Raw genomic sequence first — 13,637 nt, 5'->3', positions numbered from 1 at the left:
TTTGGGGTTTATAGGGGTTTATGGGGGTTTATTGGGATATATGGGGTTTATGGGGTTAATGGGGTTTGTGGGGGTGCAGGGGCCCCAAGGAGGGATGGGGATTTATGGGGTCTGGGGGCTGTGGGGGGTCAGAAAGTGATGGGGGCCCAAGGGGTCTGTGGGGCCGAGGAACGATGGGGGTTTACGGGGTTTAGGGGGATTTATGGGATTTATGGGGATTTATGGGGATCCAGGGACCCCACAGCGCCCCCCCATATTCCTGCCCCCCCGCATCCTCCCTAAGCCCCTCCCAGCCCCACAGAGCGCCCCAAATGCCCGCCCCCTCCCCCATTGCTTTTGGGGCCGCCCCAAATCCCCGCCATTGCTTTTGGGGCCGCCCCAAAACCCCCCGGGATCCCCGCCCCAAGCCACGCCCACTCCGCGCTGGCCACGCCCCCGAGGTGGGCACGCCGCTGACGTCACCCACCAGCGTCTGGCCGCGCCCCCGCCGCTGGCCGCGCAGCGCCGGCCACGCCTCCTCATCTGGCCACGCCCCCTGGTATCGTTGATATGTGGCCACGCCCCCTCAAGGGGCGGGGCCAGAGCGCGCCCGCGCGCGCGGGTTTCGAGCGCGCGCGGGATTCGAACGCGCCGCCGGATAACGGCCGGAAAAGGCGGGAAAAAATTCCCGGAGGTCCCTGGGATCGGCACCGGGAACTGGAGGAGGTTCCCGGAATTCCCTGGGATCGGGAGCGGGGTAAGGATCCCGGAGTTCTCTGGGATCGGCACCGGGAGCTGGAGGAGGGTCCCGGAATTCCCTGGGATCGGGAGCGGGGTAAGGATCCCGGAATTCTCTGGGATCGGCACCGGGAGCTGGAAGAGGATCGCGGAATTCCCTGGGATCGGCATCCACCGACAGCGGAGCCCGAACCGAGGTGGGACCGGGAGGGGCTTTTCCCGGGAACCGCCTGGATCTGGGAATTCCCCCCTCCCAAACACTGGGATCCCCCCCCGCGCCGTTCCTAAATCCGGGACATCCCAACCTTGGATTCCCCAGCCCGGAATTCCCGCTCCGCAATTCCCAGATCAGGAAGCCCCCCAAGCTGGGATCCTCCCAATTCCGGGATCCGGGATCTCCCCCATTCCCCGATTTGGGATTTCCTCTCCCACACATTCCCAAACTGGCATCTCCTGGGATCCGCTCCGTCCTCCAGTTTGGGATCCCTCCGATCCGGAACCCCCCCAATTCCCAAATCCAGACCCCCCCAATTCCCCAACCTGGGACCTTCCCCGAATTCCCAAATTCTGCATTTCCTCAATTCCCAAATCCAGGACCTCCCCAATTCCCAACCCCGGGATTTCCCCAATTCCCAAATCCGCCGCCCCCAGTGCCATTGGGGTCCCTCCACATCCCCTCGTGCCCCACAGGATCGGGATTGGGATCGGGATTGGGATCGGGATTGGGATCGGGATCAGCTCCATGGACACCTTCCAGTCTCCGGCCCCCCCATCCCGCGGGGACAAAGGTGAGGAGCCGCGGGATGATCCCGGGATATTCCCACAAGGAAAAAAGCCCAGAGGCTTTTCCAGGGGGGAAACGCCCTCGGTCCAAACCCGGAATCCTGGAATGGGAAAGGCCTCGGGAGCAGCTCTGGGATGAATTCCAGAGGCTGCTCCAAGGCCGGTCCAACCTTTCCTGGGAGAATTCCTCGGATTCCCTGGAAAACTCTGCCCTTCTCCTCCTCCTCCCAGTTTTATCCCTGAGCACATCCAGGTGGGAGATCCCTGGGATTGGCTGGCGTCAGTTTTCCATCCCTGTTTTCCATCCCTGTTCCCATCCCTATTTCCCATCCCTGTTTCCCATCCCAGCTCCTTGTTCTTCCCGACGTTCCCCTCTGGAATTTGCGCTCAGATCTGCAGGAGCTCCGTTTTTTAGGGAACAAACCCATCCAGGGAACGGAGCTGGAATTCCAGAAAACACTGGGGGGGGAGGGGGATTGGAAGGAGCTTTCCCAAAAATCCGAGTCAGGAATGGGATCGGAGCATCCGGTGGGAATCACGGAATGCTTTGGGAAGGGCTAATTCCGACCATTCCCGGATCTCCATCCCTGAAATCCACAGGGATTTAAGTCCTGCTGGGAATGGGGGCTCCAGGGCTGGAAAACCCATTCCAGGCAGGAATTGTTCCTAAAATCCAACTGAACTTTCCCTGGAAGTTCGTTCCCTCCCATCCCATCCGTGATTCCCGGGGAGCGGATCCCGATCCCAGCTGGAATTCCCTGTGGGAATTTTCCCCGCAGATGCCGGCCCCACGTCCGTGACCATCCCGGCCTCTCCCTTCATGCAGAAGTTGGGATTCGGCACCGGAGTCAGCGTCTACCTGATGAAAAGGTCGGGAATGGCCTTGGGAATTGTTATCCCGGGAAATCCCAGAGAGAGGGGATGGGGAAGGAGCCCCGGACCCGCCCTTGTCATGATCCCGCTTTTTCTCCCCATGGATACGGAGCCCAGGGAGGGATTTGGGATTTGCAGAGCCAGGGAGGAGCGTGGTGATTTGGGATGACGCTGTCCTGGCTGGAATTCCGGGATTTGGGCTCCGTTCCTGGGAATTCCGGGATTTGGGCTCCGTTATTGCGGGATAACCCCATTGGTCTTTCCTTGGATGGAATTCAGGGCTTTGGGGCCATTCCTGGGATATACCCTGGCTGGAATTCCAGGATTTTGGGCTCTGTTATTTTGGGAGAACCCTTTCCCAGCTGGAATCCAGGGATCTGGGCTCCCATTATTTTGGGATAAACTTTTCCTTGGCTGGAGTTGAGGGATTTGGCCTCTGTTCCTGGGAATGCTGGGATTTGGCTCCGTTATTTTGGGATAACCCTTTCCCAGCTGGAATCCAGGGATTTGGGCTCCATTATTTTGTGATATCCCTTTCCCTGGCTGGAATCCAGGGATTTGGGCTCACATTATTTTGGGATATCCCTTTCCTTGGCTGGAATCCAGGATTTTGGGCTCCATTCCTGGGAATTCAGGGATTTGGGCTCCGTTATTTTGGGATATCCCTTTCCCTGGCTGGAATCCAGGGATTTGGGCTCCAATATTTTGGGGTATCCCTTTCCCAGGGATCTGGGCTCCGTTCCTCCATTCCAGCCCCGGCTCCACCTGGAAACGGGAACGGATAAAATTTCCCTTTCCCTGGAAATTCCCCAGAGGAACTTGGAGCATTCCCGTTGGGATCCCTTTCCCGATTCCCTCCAGAATTCCACACAACCCCCCCCCCGGCCGTTCCCGGTTCTCCGTGGGCATTCCCGCGGTTTTTCCCGCCCAGGTCTCCGCGGGGATTATCCCGCTCTCCGTGGGCCGTGAAGAAAATCAATTCCGGCTGTTCCCAGAGCCAGCGGAGCCTCTACCAACGGAGACTCCGGGAAGAGGCCCAGACCCTCCGGAATCTGCGGCATCCCAACATCGTGGGTGGGAATTCTGCGGGAATGGAGGGGCGGGATCCGTGGGAATTGGGTTGGATTTGTTGGGAATGGAGGGGTTGGAGCCACTTCCAACGGGTGATGAGGGGGATTTGGGATCAGGGAATTCCAGACCTGCCAGTGCCTCTGGAATTCCGCTGGGAGTAGCCAGGGATGGATTTGGGGCTCCCTGGGGTTGTGGGAGGGGTCGGGGTTGGATCGGGATTGGATTGAAGATCCGTGAATCCCATCCAAGGCATTCCGTGATTGCTGCTGCTCTCCCATTCCCATGGATCCCATCCCATTCCCATGGATCCCATTCCCACGGATCCCATTCCCATGGATCCCATCCCATTCTCATCCCTTTTCTCATTCCCATCCCATTCCCATGGATCCCATCCCATTCCCATGGATCCCATTCCCACGGATCCCATTCCCATGGATCCCATCCCATTCTCATCCCTTTTCTCATTCCCATCCCATTCCCATGGATCCCATTCCCACGGATCCCATTCCCACGGATCCCATCCCATTTCCATCCCTGTTCTCATTCCCATCCCATTCCCATGGATCCCATTCCCACGGATTCCATTCCATTCCATTCCATTCCCATCCCTGTTCTCATTGCCATCCCATTCCCATGGATCTCACGCCATTCCCAGGCCATGGATCCCATTCCCATGGATCTCATCCCATTCCCATGGATCCCATTCCCACAAATCCCATTCCCATGGATCCCATCCTCATTCCCGTGGGTTCCATGGATCCCATTCCCATGGATCCCATTCCCATGGATCCCATCCTCATTCCCATGCGTTCCATGGATCCCATTCCCATGGATCCCATCCTCATTCCCATGCGTTCCATGGATCCCATTCCCACGGATCCCATTCCCACGGATCCCATCCTCATTCCCATGGGTTCCACGGATCCATTCCCACGGATCCCATTCCCACGGATCCCATCCTCATTCCCATGCGTTCCATGGATCCCATTCCCATGGATCCCGTTCCCACGGATCCGTTCCCGTTCCCAGGGTACCGGGCGCTGACGAAGGCTCCGGACGGGAGCCTTTGCCTGGCCATGGAATTCGGGGGGGAGAAATCCCTGAACGACCTCATCGAGGAGCGCCGGGAGCAGGGATCGGGAATGTTCCCGGCTGCCACCATCCTGAACGTGGCCCTGAGCATGGCCAGGGGCCTCCAGGTACCGGGAATGCCGGGGAAATTTGGGAATTCTGGGAAAATTCTGGGAAAAAGGGGAGCCAGGGCAGCTTTCTGGCTGCTGGAGGTGTTGGGATAGGGATGGGGTGGGATTTTGGGAAGGAATTCCTGGCTGGGAGAGTGGGGAGGGGCTGGGCTGGAATTCCCAGAGAATCCCTGGATCCCTGGGAGTGGCCAAGGAAAGGCTGGAGCAGCCCGGGATGGTGGGATTGGAACGGGATGGGATTGAAGGTCCAGGGATCTCATCCCAAACCATTCCGGGATTCTGGGATCCAGGACACTCAGGATCCATCCCGAGGGGTTTTTATGGAATTCGGGGATGGAAAAGGGAAGGGAGACCCTTCCTGGAGTCCTGAATTCCCAGTGAAGCCCCTGGATCCCGAAATTCCTTCCCGGAGAGGAGCTGGGATGGGGCTGGATCCAATCCAGGAGAGCTGGGAATGGAGGGAATTCCCTGGAAAGGGGAGCTTGGGAAGGAATTCCCGGCTGGGCTGGAATTCCCAGAGACTCCCTGGGAGTGTCCGAGGAAAAGCTGGATCCGCCACGTGCCAGGCTTGTAACAGGCTGATCCGGAAAATCCCAAAATCCGCGGATTCTGAGCCGGCGGCTGGATGCGGGATTTTCCCCTCCCCATTCTCCATAAATCCGACGGCTCTTCGCGCCGTTTTTTCCCGGGATTTCCCAGTACCTGCACACGGAGCAGCGGCTGCTCCACGGCGACATCAAATCCCCCAACGTCGTCGTCCGCGGCGCCTTCGAGTCCGTGAAAATCTGCGACGTGGGAGTCTCCCTGCCCCTGGATGAGAACCTGACAGGTGCCATTCCCGGGAATGCCGCATCCCATGGAATTCTGGGCCTCCCGCAGTCCCGGGGGATCGCGGGGAGCGCCGGGCCGTTCCGGGATTTTGGAGGTTTTAGGGATGCGGATCCGAAGGCGGGAAAAGCCGGGGATGGGTCCCGGCCTAAGCCTCGGGAATCCTGCGGCTCCTTCGGGATTTTTTTGGGAATGTTCAGGTGGAGGCGCCGGAATCTCCTGGGGGAATGTGGGGATGGATCAGGTTTTCTTGGGAATCTGGAGCCGGAGGGTGGGAATGGATCAGGGTTTTTTGGGAATGTGGTGCCAGAGGGTGGGAATGGATCCATTTTCTTGGGAATATTCAGCTGGAGGCTCTGGAATCTCCTGGGGGAATGTAGGGATGGATCCATTTTATTGGGAATGTGGAGCCGGAAGGTGGGAATGGATCAGGATTTTTGGGAATGTGGAGCTGGAAGCACCAGAATCTCCTGGAGAGGGTGGGAATGGATCAGGTTTTATTGGGAATATATCAGGTTTTATTGGGAATGGGTCAGATTTTATTGGGAATCTGGAACTGGAGGCTCTGGAATGTCCTGGAGGAATGTGGGGATGGATCAGTTTTCCTGAGAATCTGGAGCTGGAGGGTGGGAATGGATCGGGTTTCGTGGGAATTTTGGAGCTGGAGGCACCAGAATCTCCTGGAGGATCCACAGGGCTCTGGAATTCCTCTGGGAATGGGAATCCAGAGGGAAGGCTCTGGAATTCTACCAAGGATCTCCAGGGCTTGGGAATCCATCCAGGAGCTGGAATTCCCCTGGGAAAGGGGCTCTGGAATTGCCGTGGGAATGTGGCTTTTCCTGGGGTCCCATTCCCTATCCACAATCCCACTCCTGCTCCAGGATCCCATTCCCACTCTGTGATCCCATTCCTGATTCAGGATCCCATTCCCGCTCCCAATCCCATTCTCGATCCCATTTCCACTCTGGGATCCCGTTCTCAATCCCATTCCCTCTCCAGGATCTCAGTCCCATTCCCGCTTCCATCCCTACCCCCATTCCCATTCCTGATCCCATTCCTGTTGCAGTGAGCGATCCCATTCCCATTCCTGATCCCATTCCCGATCCCATTCCCACTCCCATTCCCGTTGCAGTGAGCGATCCCGATCCCATTCCCGATCCCATTCCCACTCCCATTCCCGTTGCAGTGAGCGATCCCGATCCCATTCCCGCTCCCATTCCCGTCGCAGTGAGCGATCCCGATCCCATTCCCACTCCCATTCCCATTGTAGTGAGCGATCCCGATCCCATTCCCGATCCCATTCCTGTTGCAGCGAGCGATCCCGATCCCATTCCCGATCCCATTCCCACTCCCATTCCCGTTGCAGTGAGCGATCCCAATCCCATTCCCGCTCCCATTCCCGTCGCAGTGAGCGATCCCGATCCCATTCCCGATCCCATTCCCACTCCCATTCCCGTTGCAGTGAGCGATCCCGATCCCATTCCCACTCCCATTCCCGTCGCAGTGAGCGATCCCGATCCCATTCCCAATCCCATTCCCGCTCCCATTCCCGTCGCAGTGAGCGATCCCGAGCTCTCCTACGTGGGCACGGAGCCCTGGAAGCCTCCGGAGGCGCTGGAGTCGGGCGGGATCATCTCGGACAGATCCGACATTTTCCCCTTCGGCCTCACCCTGTGGGAGATGCTGACCCTGAGCATCCCCCACCTGCCCATCCCGGAATCCGGCTCCGAAGGTCAGGAATTCCCGCCCGGAATGGGAGAGGGGAGAGCTGGGAATGGGAACGGATCCAGGGAATGCTGGGAGGTGAAAGGGGCTCCGGGATTTGGGATAAAGGGATAGAAGGACAGGACGCAGGGAATGGAATTCCCACTGGGAGAGGGGACCTTGGGGTGGGATCTTGGGAAGGAATTCCTGGCTGGGCTGGAATTCCCAGAGAATCCCTGGCAGTGTCCAAGGGTGGATTTGGATCACCCTGGGATTGTGGGAAGTGTCCCTGGGATGGGATTGAAGGTCCATGAATCCCATCCCAAACCATTCTGGGATTCTGGGATCAGGGACACTCTGGATCCAGCCTGAGGGATTTTTTATGGAATTTGGGGATGGAAAAGGGAAGGGAGACCCCTCCTGGAGCCCTGAATTCCCAGTGAAGCCACTGGATCCCAAAATTCCTTCCTGGAGAGGAGTCGGGATGGGGCTGGATCCAATCCAGGAGAGCTGGAGAGGGATTTGGGAAAAGGGCCTGGAATGCCAGGACAGGGAACGGCTCCCACTGCCAGAGGGTTGGGATCTGTGGGGATTTGGGGATCCTGGGCTGGAATTCCCAGAGAAGCTGTGGCTGCCCCTGGATCCCTGGGAACGTCCGAGGCCGGGCTGGGATCACTCTCGGAATACGGGGAAGTGCCATCGGGGGTGGGATCGGGACAGGATTCCCGGGATCCGCTGCCGACGGCCGCGCTCTCCCGCCATTCCAGAGGATTCCTTCGACGAGGAATCCTTCGACGAGGACGCCTACTACGCGGCGCTGGGCACGCGGCCGGCGCTGCCCCCGGAGGCCATGGATCCATCCCAAGCATCCGTGCGGGAATTGTTCCTGGTCTGCACCGCCCGGGAACCCCGGGAACGGCCCCCGGCAGCGCGGATCCTGCAGACGCTGGAGCAAGGCCAGCCGTGACGTTCCCGGAGTCCCGGAATTCCCAGGTTTCCAGTGGGATGTGGCTCCAGAGCCCTGACGTTCCCGTATTCCTGGAGCCCTGACGTTCCCCAGTTTCTGGAGCCCTGACACTTCCAGATTTCCACAGGGATGGGGCTCCTGACATTCCTGGATTTCCAGTGCAATGTGCCTCTGGAGCCCTGACATTCCCAGATTCCCAGAGCCTGACACTCCTGAATTTCCAGAGCCCTGACATTCCCAGAGCCCTGGCATTCCCAGATTTCCAGATGGATGCAGCTATGGAGCCCCAAAATTCCTGGCTTTCCAGCAGGATGTGGCTCCAGAGCGCTGACATTCCCAGATTTCCCGAGCCCTGAGATTCCCAGATTTCCCGAGCCCTGAGATTCCCAGATTTCCCGAGCCCTGACATTCTCACATTTCCATTGGGACGCAGCTCTGGAGCCAGGTTTGGTTTGGAAGGAGCCGTTCCTGGTTCTGTGGAATGGCTGGAGTTGTGCTCATCCCATTCCTGGATTTTTGGGATGGATTTTCCCAAATTTTTTAAGGTCAGAATTTCCCAGATTTGGGATTGGATTTTCCCTCTTTTCCAGGCTGGATTTCCCCCTTTTTTTTTTTTAAGGTTGGATTTTTCCTTGTTTTCCCACTCTTCAGCGTTTGGATTTTATCGATTTTCCAGATGGGATTTTCCCGATTTTCTAGGTTGGAATTCCCTTAGTTTAGGTTGGATTTCCCTCTTTGGTGTTAGGATTTTCCCAGGTTTTTGGGTTGGATTTTCCCTCTTTTCTTAGGGTTGGATTTCCCCTCTGGGGTTTGGATTTTCCCAAGTTTTTTGCTGGATTCTCCCTTTTTGGGGGGCTGGATTTCCCCACTTTTAGGTCAGATTTTTCCCTCCTTTTTCGGTTGGATTTTTCCCTCTTATTTTGGGCTGGAATTTCCCGAGTTTTCCCATTGAATTTTCCCACATTTTCCCTCAGGAATGTTCCAAATAAATGGATTTGTTCCTCTCCCTGGGATTGGTGGATTTTTCTTTGGGATTTGGCTTTTTCAGAGGGGCGGGAGCTTTGATGGGACTGGGGTGCTCTGAGGGGGGAAAATCCTGAAAAAAACCCGGAATACTTCCATAAAACCTTGGAATATCATCATAAACCCCCAGAATATTGTCATGAATTCAGGGAATACGATCATGAAACCTTGGATCTTGTCGGAAAACCTTGGAATATTGCCATAAATTTATTGAGTATCATCAAAATAACCTTGGAATATTTCCATGAAAACTTGGAATATTGTCATATGTTTATCGAATGTCATCAAAAAAACCCTTGGAATGTTTCTATAAAACCTTGGGATATTGTGATAAATTAAAAAGAATTAAATTAATATTTAAATAATATTTAAATAATGATTGATATGAAATGAAATTTTTTTTAAAAGGGCAAAATTTCCTTTCAGGAAAAGGAAATGAACTCTCAAAATCAGGGAAGAAAGGGGAACAAACGCTGGAAAGGAGACATGATCAAATCAAATCTAATGGGAAAAAAACCCCCCTCTGAAAACCTGCAAATGGCATGATTAAAATCTGACGGACAGAGAGATGAAATGAGGAGTTGGGAAAAGGGACAGAGCCCTGCCCAAATGATTGCCACTGATATCCCAAAATCAGGCAAGAGCGGTGGAAGAAAAGACACCGAGCCACCGAAGGGGCGAGAAAATTCTGGAAAGAAAAAAAAAATGAAAACAAGAGAAGTGGAGGAGAGGAAACGCACGGAAATGGCCCAAACCTCCCCGCCTGATCTTCACAGAAATTGCAAGATTCCCCTTCCTGAAAGAGATTTCCTGGGATTTGAGAAACACTTTCAGCCGTCCCCGGAGCGCGGTCAGATTAGGACAGGGACCCTGAAATCCGCAGGATCACACCGCTGCTCCCGGGAAGAAACAGGAGCCTGGAGAAAGACATCACGGGAGCAGAGGTTGCAGAAGGGGGGATTTGGTTGGAAAATGATCTTTTTGAGTGAGAGCAAGCGACTGGCAGGGTCTGAAACGTCGCTTCACATGCGCAGCAGACACAAGGTGGCATCAGAAAGCCGAGTCCTTCCTGCGAGGCTTCTCACAGGAGGAAGAGGGACAAGCTGGAGCTCCAGGTGCGCACACACCTGACGGCTGTGCCTCTGTTTTGTCCTCAGAGTCCTCCGGCAATTCCCTTGTGGCTCTGTTCCAGGTCTTGACCATGAGCCGCACTTGTTTCTCCTGTCGGAAAAAAACCCCCAAAACCCAGGAATTACCTTAGTGGATCTTGATGCAAACCGGGACCGTGGATCAAGGCTCGCGAGGTCTCGCTTTCACGGCGGTATTTGGGCTTTAATCCCGGTTTTGGGGTGATCCCGCCGTGCCTGGGGGTAGGATCATCACCCCAGTGGGATCACTCTTCCCCCGGGTTTTGCTGAGTTTTTGGTTGGCCTCCAAGCAGAATCCCAGTGCTGGGCTCAGCAGAGCGAAAGCTCCCGCGGTGCTGACCCGGGGAGGTCAAGCCACGGAGTCTCGTTAATATTTAGGTGATTCTGCTACGGAGCTGCATTAATTACCCACCCGACACGAATTAATGACCCACCTGAGATGCATTAATTACCTTTTCCAAGCAGCCTGGGCACAGAGGAAATGCCTGTGGGTGAAAGCAGGGCAGAAAGAGTCAGACCCAGGGTCCCCAAACCCACCCTGGCCCCACATCCTCCTGCAACACCCGTGGGTACACCCAGTCCATGGATCCATACATTTCCAGTCCATGGATCCATACATTTCCAGTCCATCAATCCATACATTTCCAGTCCATCAATCCATGCGTTTCTCTAACTACAGACCACTCTACATGTGTGTCCAACAAGTTCTCACGAGGGGAATGCTCTGAAGCTCCCACCTCCAGCCACGAGTTTCACCCCCGGAGCTGATGTGCCCCAACATCTGCCCCCCTTCCTCTCCAAGCCAGTGCTTCCCATTTATTGCCCGGAGGTGTTTTAAGGCACCTTTTTGGGTTCTGCCTGGGAATGGGCACAGAGAGAAAAGAAAGCTCTGGAGAGATCTTAGAGTCTCTTCCAGCGCCTAAAGGGGCTCCAGGAGAGATAGAGAAGGACTTGGGACACGGCATGGAGGGGCAGGAGGCAGGGAATGGCTTCCCACTGCCAGAGGGCAGCGATAGATGGGATATTGGGAAGGAATTCCTTCCTGTGAGGGTGGGGAGGGCCTGGCATAGAATTCCCAGGGAAGCTGTGGCTGCCCCTGGATCCCTGGCAGTGTCCAAGGCCAGGCTGGACAGGGCTTGGAGCAACTTGGGACAGTGGAAGATGTCCCTGCCCATGGCAGGGGGGTAGAATAATGTGATATCTAAGATCCTTTCTAAAGCAAAAACGTTCCGGGATTCTAAGTTTTTACACACACACAAACACACACACACACATATATATATATATAAATATGTATACATACATCTACACGTAAAATATATGCGTACCAGATCACAATAAAATTGCATACATACATATATGAATATATATATGAAGATATGCTAATATATGTGAATATACATGAAATACACGAGTATATATGAATATACACGAATATGTAGGAATACACACCACCGCGCACACACACATAGACATATAGCGACATACATTGACACACACCCCCTATGAGAGCCCCAAATCGCCCTGCGGGTCCCAGGGTCCCCCACACTCGGGAGGTGCCACCAGAGGGCACCGCGCCCCCATTTTTGGGCGCCGCTTCCCAGAATGCAGCGAGTGGGGCCGGGGGCTCGGCGGGCTCCGCACGCCGGGCTGCGGCCGCAGGGACAGCGCGGAGCTCCGCGGGGCAGCGCGGCCCCTCCGCCGGGTAAGCGCTGCTCCTCGCCGGGACGCTTCGGGCGGCAGGGTGGTGTATTGTTTGATTTCATTTCGGTTTTTACGGTGCGTCGTTTTAATCGGATTTATTTTCGGTTTGTTTTTCAAATTTCTAGTTGAGCTTTTCTTTGAATTTCTTTCCTTCCCCCCCTCCCCCTCCTTTTCCCCGTTTATTTTAATATTTTATTTCTTTATTTTATTGTACTTTATAATCACTCCCCGCCCCACGGGAGGGGCACCCCGGACTCAGCCGGGGAGCGGCACCAGCCCCTCCCGGGATGAGACCCTCTTGGAGGAGACCCATCCTCCTCCTCCTCCTCCTCCTTTCCCCTCCCTATCCCGGGCTGGAGATGTCCCGGGGGCTGGGCATGTCCCTGGGACTCTGGGACCGGTGTTTGGGGTCTGGGGGTTTTTTCCAGCGGGATGAACCCTGGCTGAGCCGGCAGCTGCCTTCTTGGAGGGGGGGAGTGGGTTTTTATCCAGGTCCCCGAAGTTGGAGGAAAGTCGTGCCCGTGGCCCTGGGGTGGCAGCGGGCTCCTCTCCCGCTGCGCCGGGATGGTGCAACATAAATTAATTTAATGTGACGGCTGCGATGAAACAGCGGGCGGGGGCTGCCTTGCCCCCGGTGAAAGTTGCGTTCGAGTTTGGCCATTTGGGCCCTGGGGAACGCATGGAAGATCGGAGGCTTTGGAAAGGCTTCCGTGGAGCAAGGCGAAATCCCTGCAGGGAGGGGAGCCGGGAATGGTCAGAGAGGGAGGCGAGCGGTCCCCGAGAGGAGCGGAATGGTTTGGGCTGCCCTTAAAGAGGCATCTCGGCAGCGCCGCTGTCGTGGTACCTCTCATCGTTCAGCTACAGCCGCCTTAACTGCGAGTCCGGGGTGTGAGCCAGGAGAGTGTGGGCAGAGCAGAAGGACTTGGAGAAGCCGGGATGCTCTGGTCCCGGTTTCCCTGATCAGGTCTCCCTCTGGGGTGGATCTCGGGGTGCTCGGGACTCGCCATCTCTCTCGAGCTGTGTTTTGAATCGGTTAAAAACCTGGTCTGCACCAAAGCCCCCAGCCAGGGCAGCGCTAAAATATTTTTTTTTCGGAGCCACGGAGGGAAGCTGGACCCGAGCTAAAGCAAATAAACTCGTATTTCATCACGCTGGGGCTGGGTTTCTTTGTGTCCCGCTCTGCTCTGGGCAGTCTGGGCTCCCCACAGCCCCGTCCAACCTTCACCTTCAAACGTGCCTCAGCGGCCGAGCAGAGAAACTTCTGCTCCTCGGTGCAAACCTCGCTCCCCGCGGAGGCTGCTCTGGGCCTCCCTCGGGCTTTTCTCTGGGTGTTTCTGGCCCCGGTTGCTGCAGGAAGGGGCTTTGCAGGGTTTCTGCTCCGGGCTGAGATGCTGCAGACGTGGGAGGTGTGAGCGTGGCTGACCTGGCCGGAGCCCCGCGCTCTGCTCTGCCCGGGGATGTGCCAGCTCCGCGGCCAGCGCTGCTCAGCTCGGGAGGGAAAGGATGCTGCAAAGGAGGGAAAACACGGGGATATTTGATCCCTGCCGAAAGCAAAAGGTGCTGAGGTGTTTCTCTGCCCGTCCCCACTGCTGCAGACCCGGCCAGGTCTGGGTGCTG

At 56.0% G+C, this 13,637-nt stretch overlaps 1 protein-coding gene across 2 annotated transcripts; it reads left to right on the top strand.

Annotated features, from left to right (window-relative positions):
* Positions 1-582: 582 nt before the first annotated feature.
* Positions 583-10,247, top strand: PBK (PDZ binding kinase). 2 transcript variants are annotated; one of them, XM_066180143.1, is made up of 9 exons: positions 583-914; positions 1,408-1,505; positions 2,280-2,370; positions 3,305-3,447; positions 4,474-4,643; positions 5,346-5,475; positions 7,033-7,206; positions 7,946-8,171; positions 9,595-10,247. In XM_066180143.1, exons 2-8 carry the CDS (start codon positions 1,460-1,462, stop codon positions 8,143-8,145), a joined length of 954 nt encoding a protein of 317 aa, XP_066036240.1. In that variant the 5' UTR covers positions 583-914; positions 1,408-1,459; the 3' UTR covers positions 8,146-8,171; positions 9,595-10,247. The 2 variants fall into 2 exon arrangements, with proteins under 2 accessions (XP_066036240.1, XP_066036238.1); XM_066180141.1 differs by lacking the exon at positions 9,595-10,247 and having other exon boundaries at positions 7,946-9,188.
* The last annotated feature ends 3,390 nt before the right edge of the window (positions 10,248-13,637 follow it).

This window comes from Chamaea fasciata, unplaced genomic scaffold (assembly GCF_029207755.1).
Source record: "Chamaea fasciata isolate MVZ Bird 193981 ecotype frontalis unplaced genomic scaffold, bChaFas1.0.hap1 SCAF_3, whole genome shotgun sequence".
Taxonomy (NCBI): domain Eukaryota; kingdom Metazoa; phylum Chordata; class Aves; order Passeriformes; family Sylviidae; genus Chamaea; species Chamaea fasciata.
Note: the sequence above shows the minus strand (reverse complement) of the source record. Positions and strands in the feature narration are given on the sequence as shown.

Excerpts from the sequence above, each read along its gene's own strand:
- PBK (XM_066180143.1), top strand. The coding sequence starts at position 1,460 with ATGGACACCTTCCAGTCTCCGGCCCCCCCATCCCGCGGGGACAAAG. Across the intron at positions 1,506-2,279 it reads CCCATCCCGCGGGGACAAAG|ATGCCGGCCCCACGTCCGTG; the intron begins GTGAGGAGCCGC and ends TTTTCCCCGCAG. Across the intron at positions 7,207-7,945 it reads CCCGGAATCCGGCTCCGAAG|AGGATTCCTTCGACGAGGAA; the intron begins GTCAGGAATTCC and ends CCGCCATTCCAG.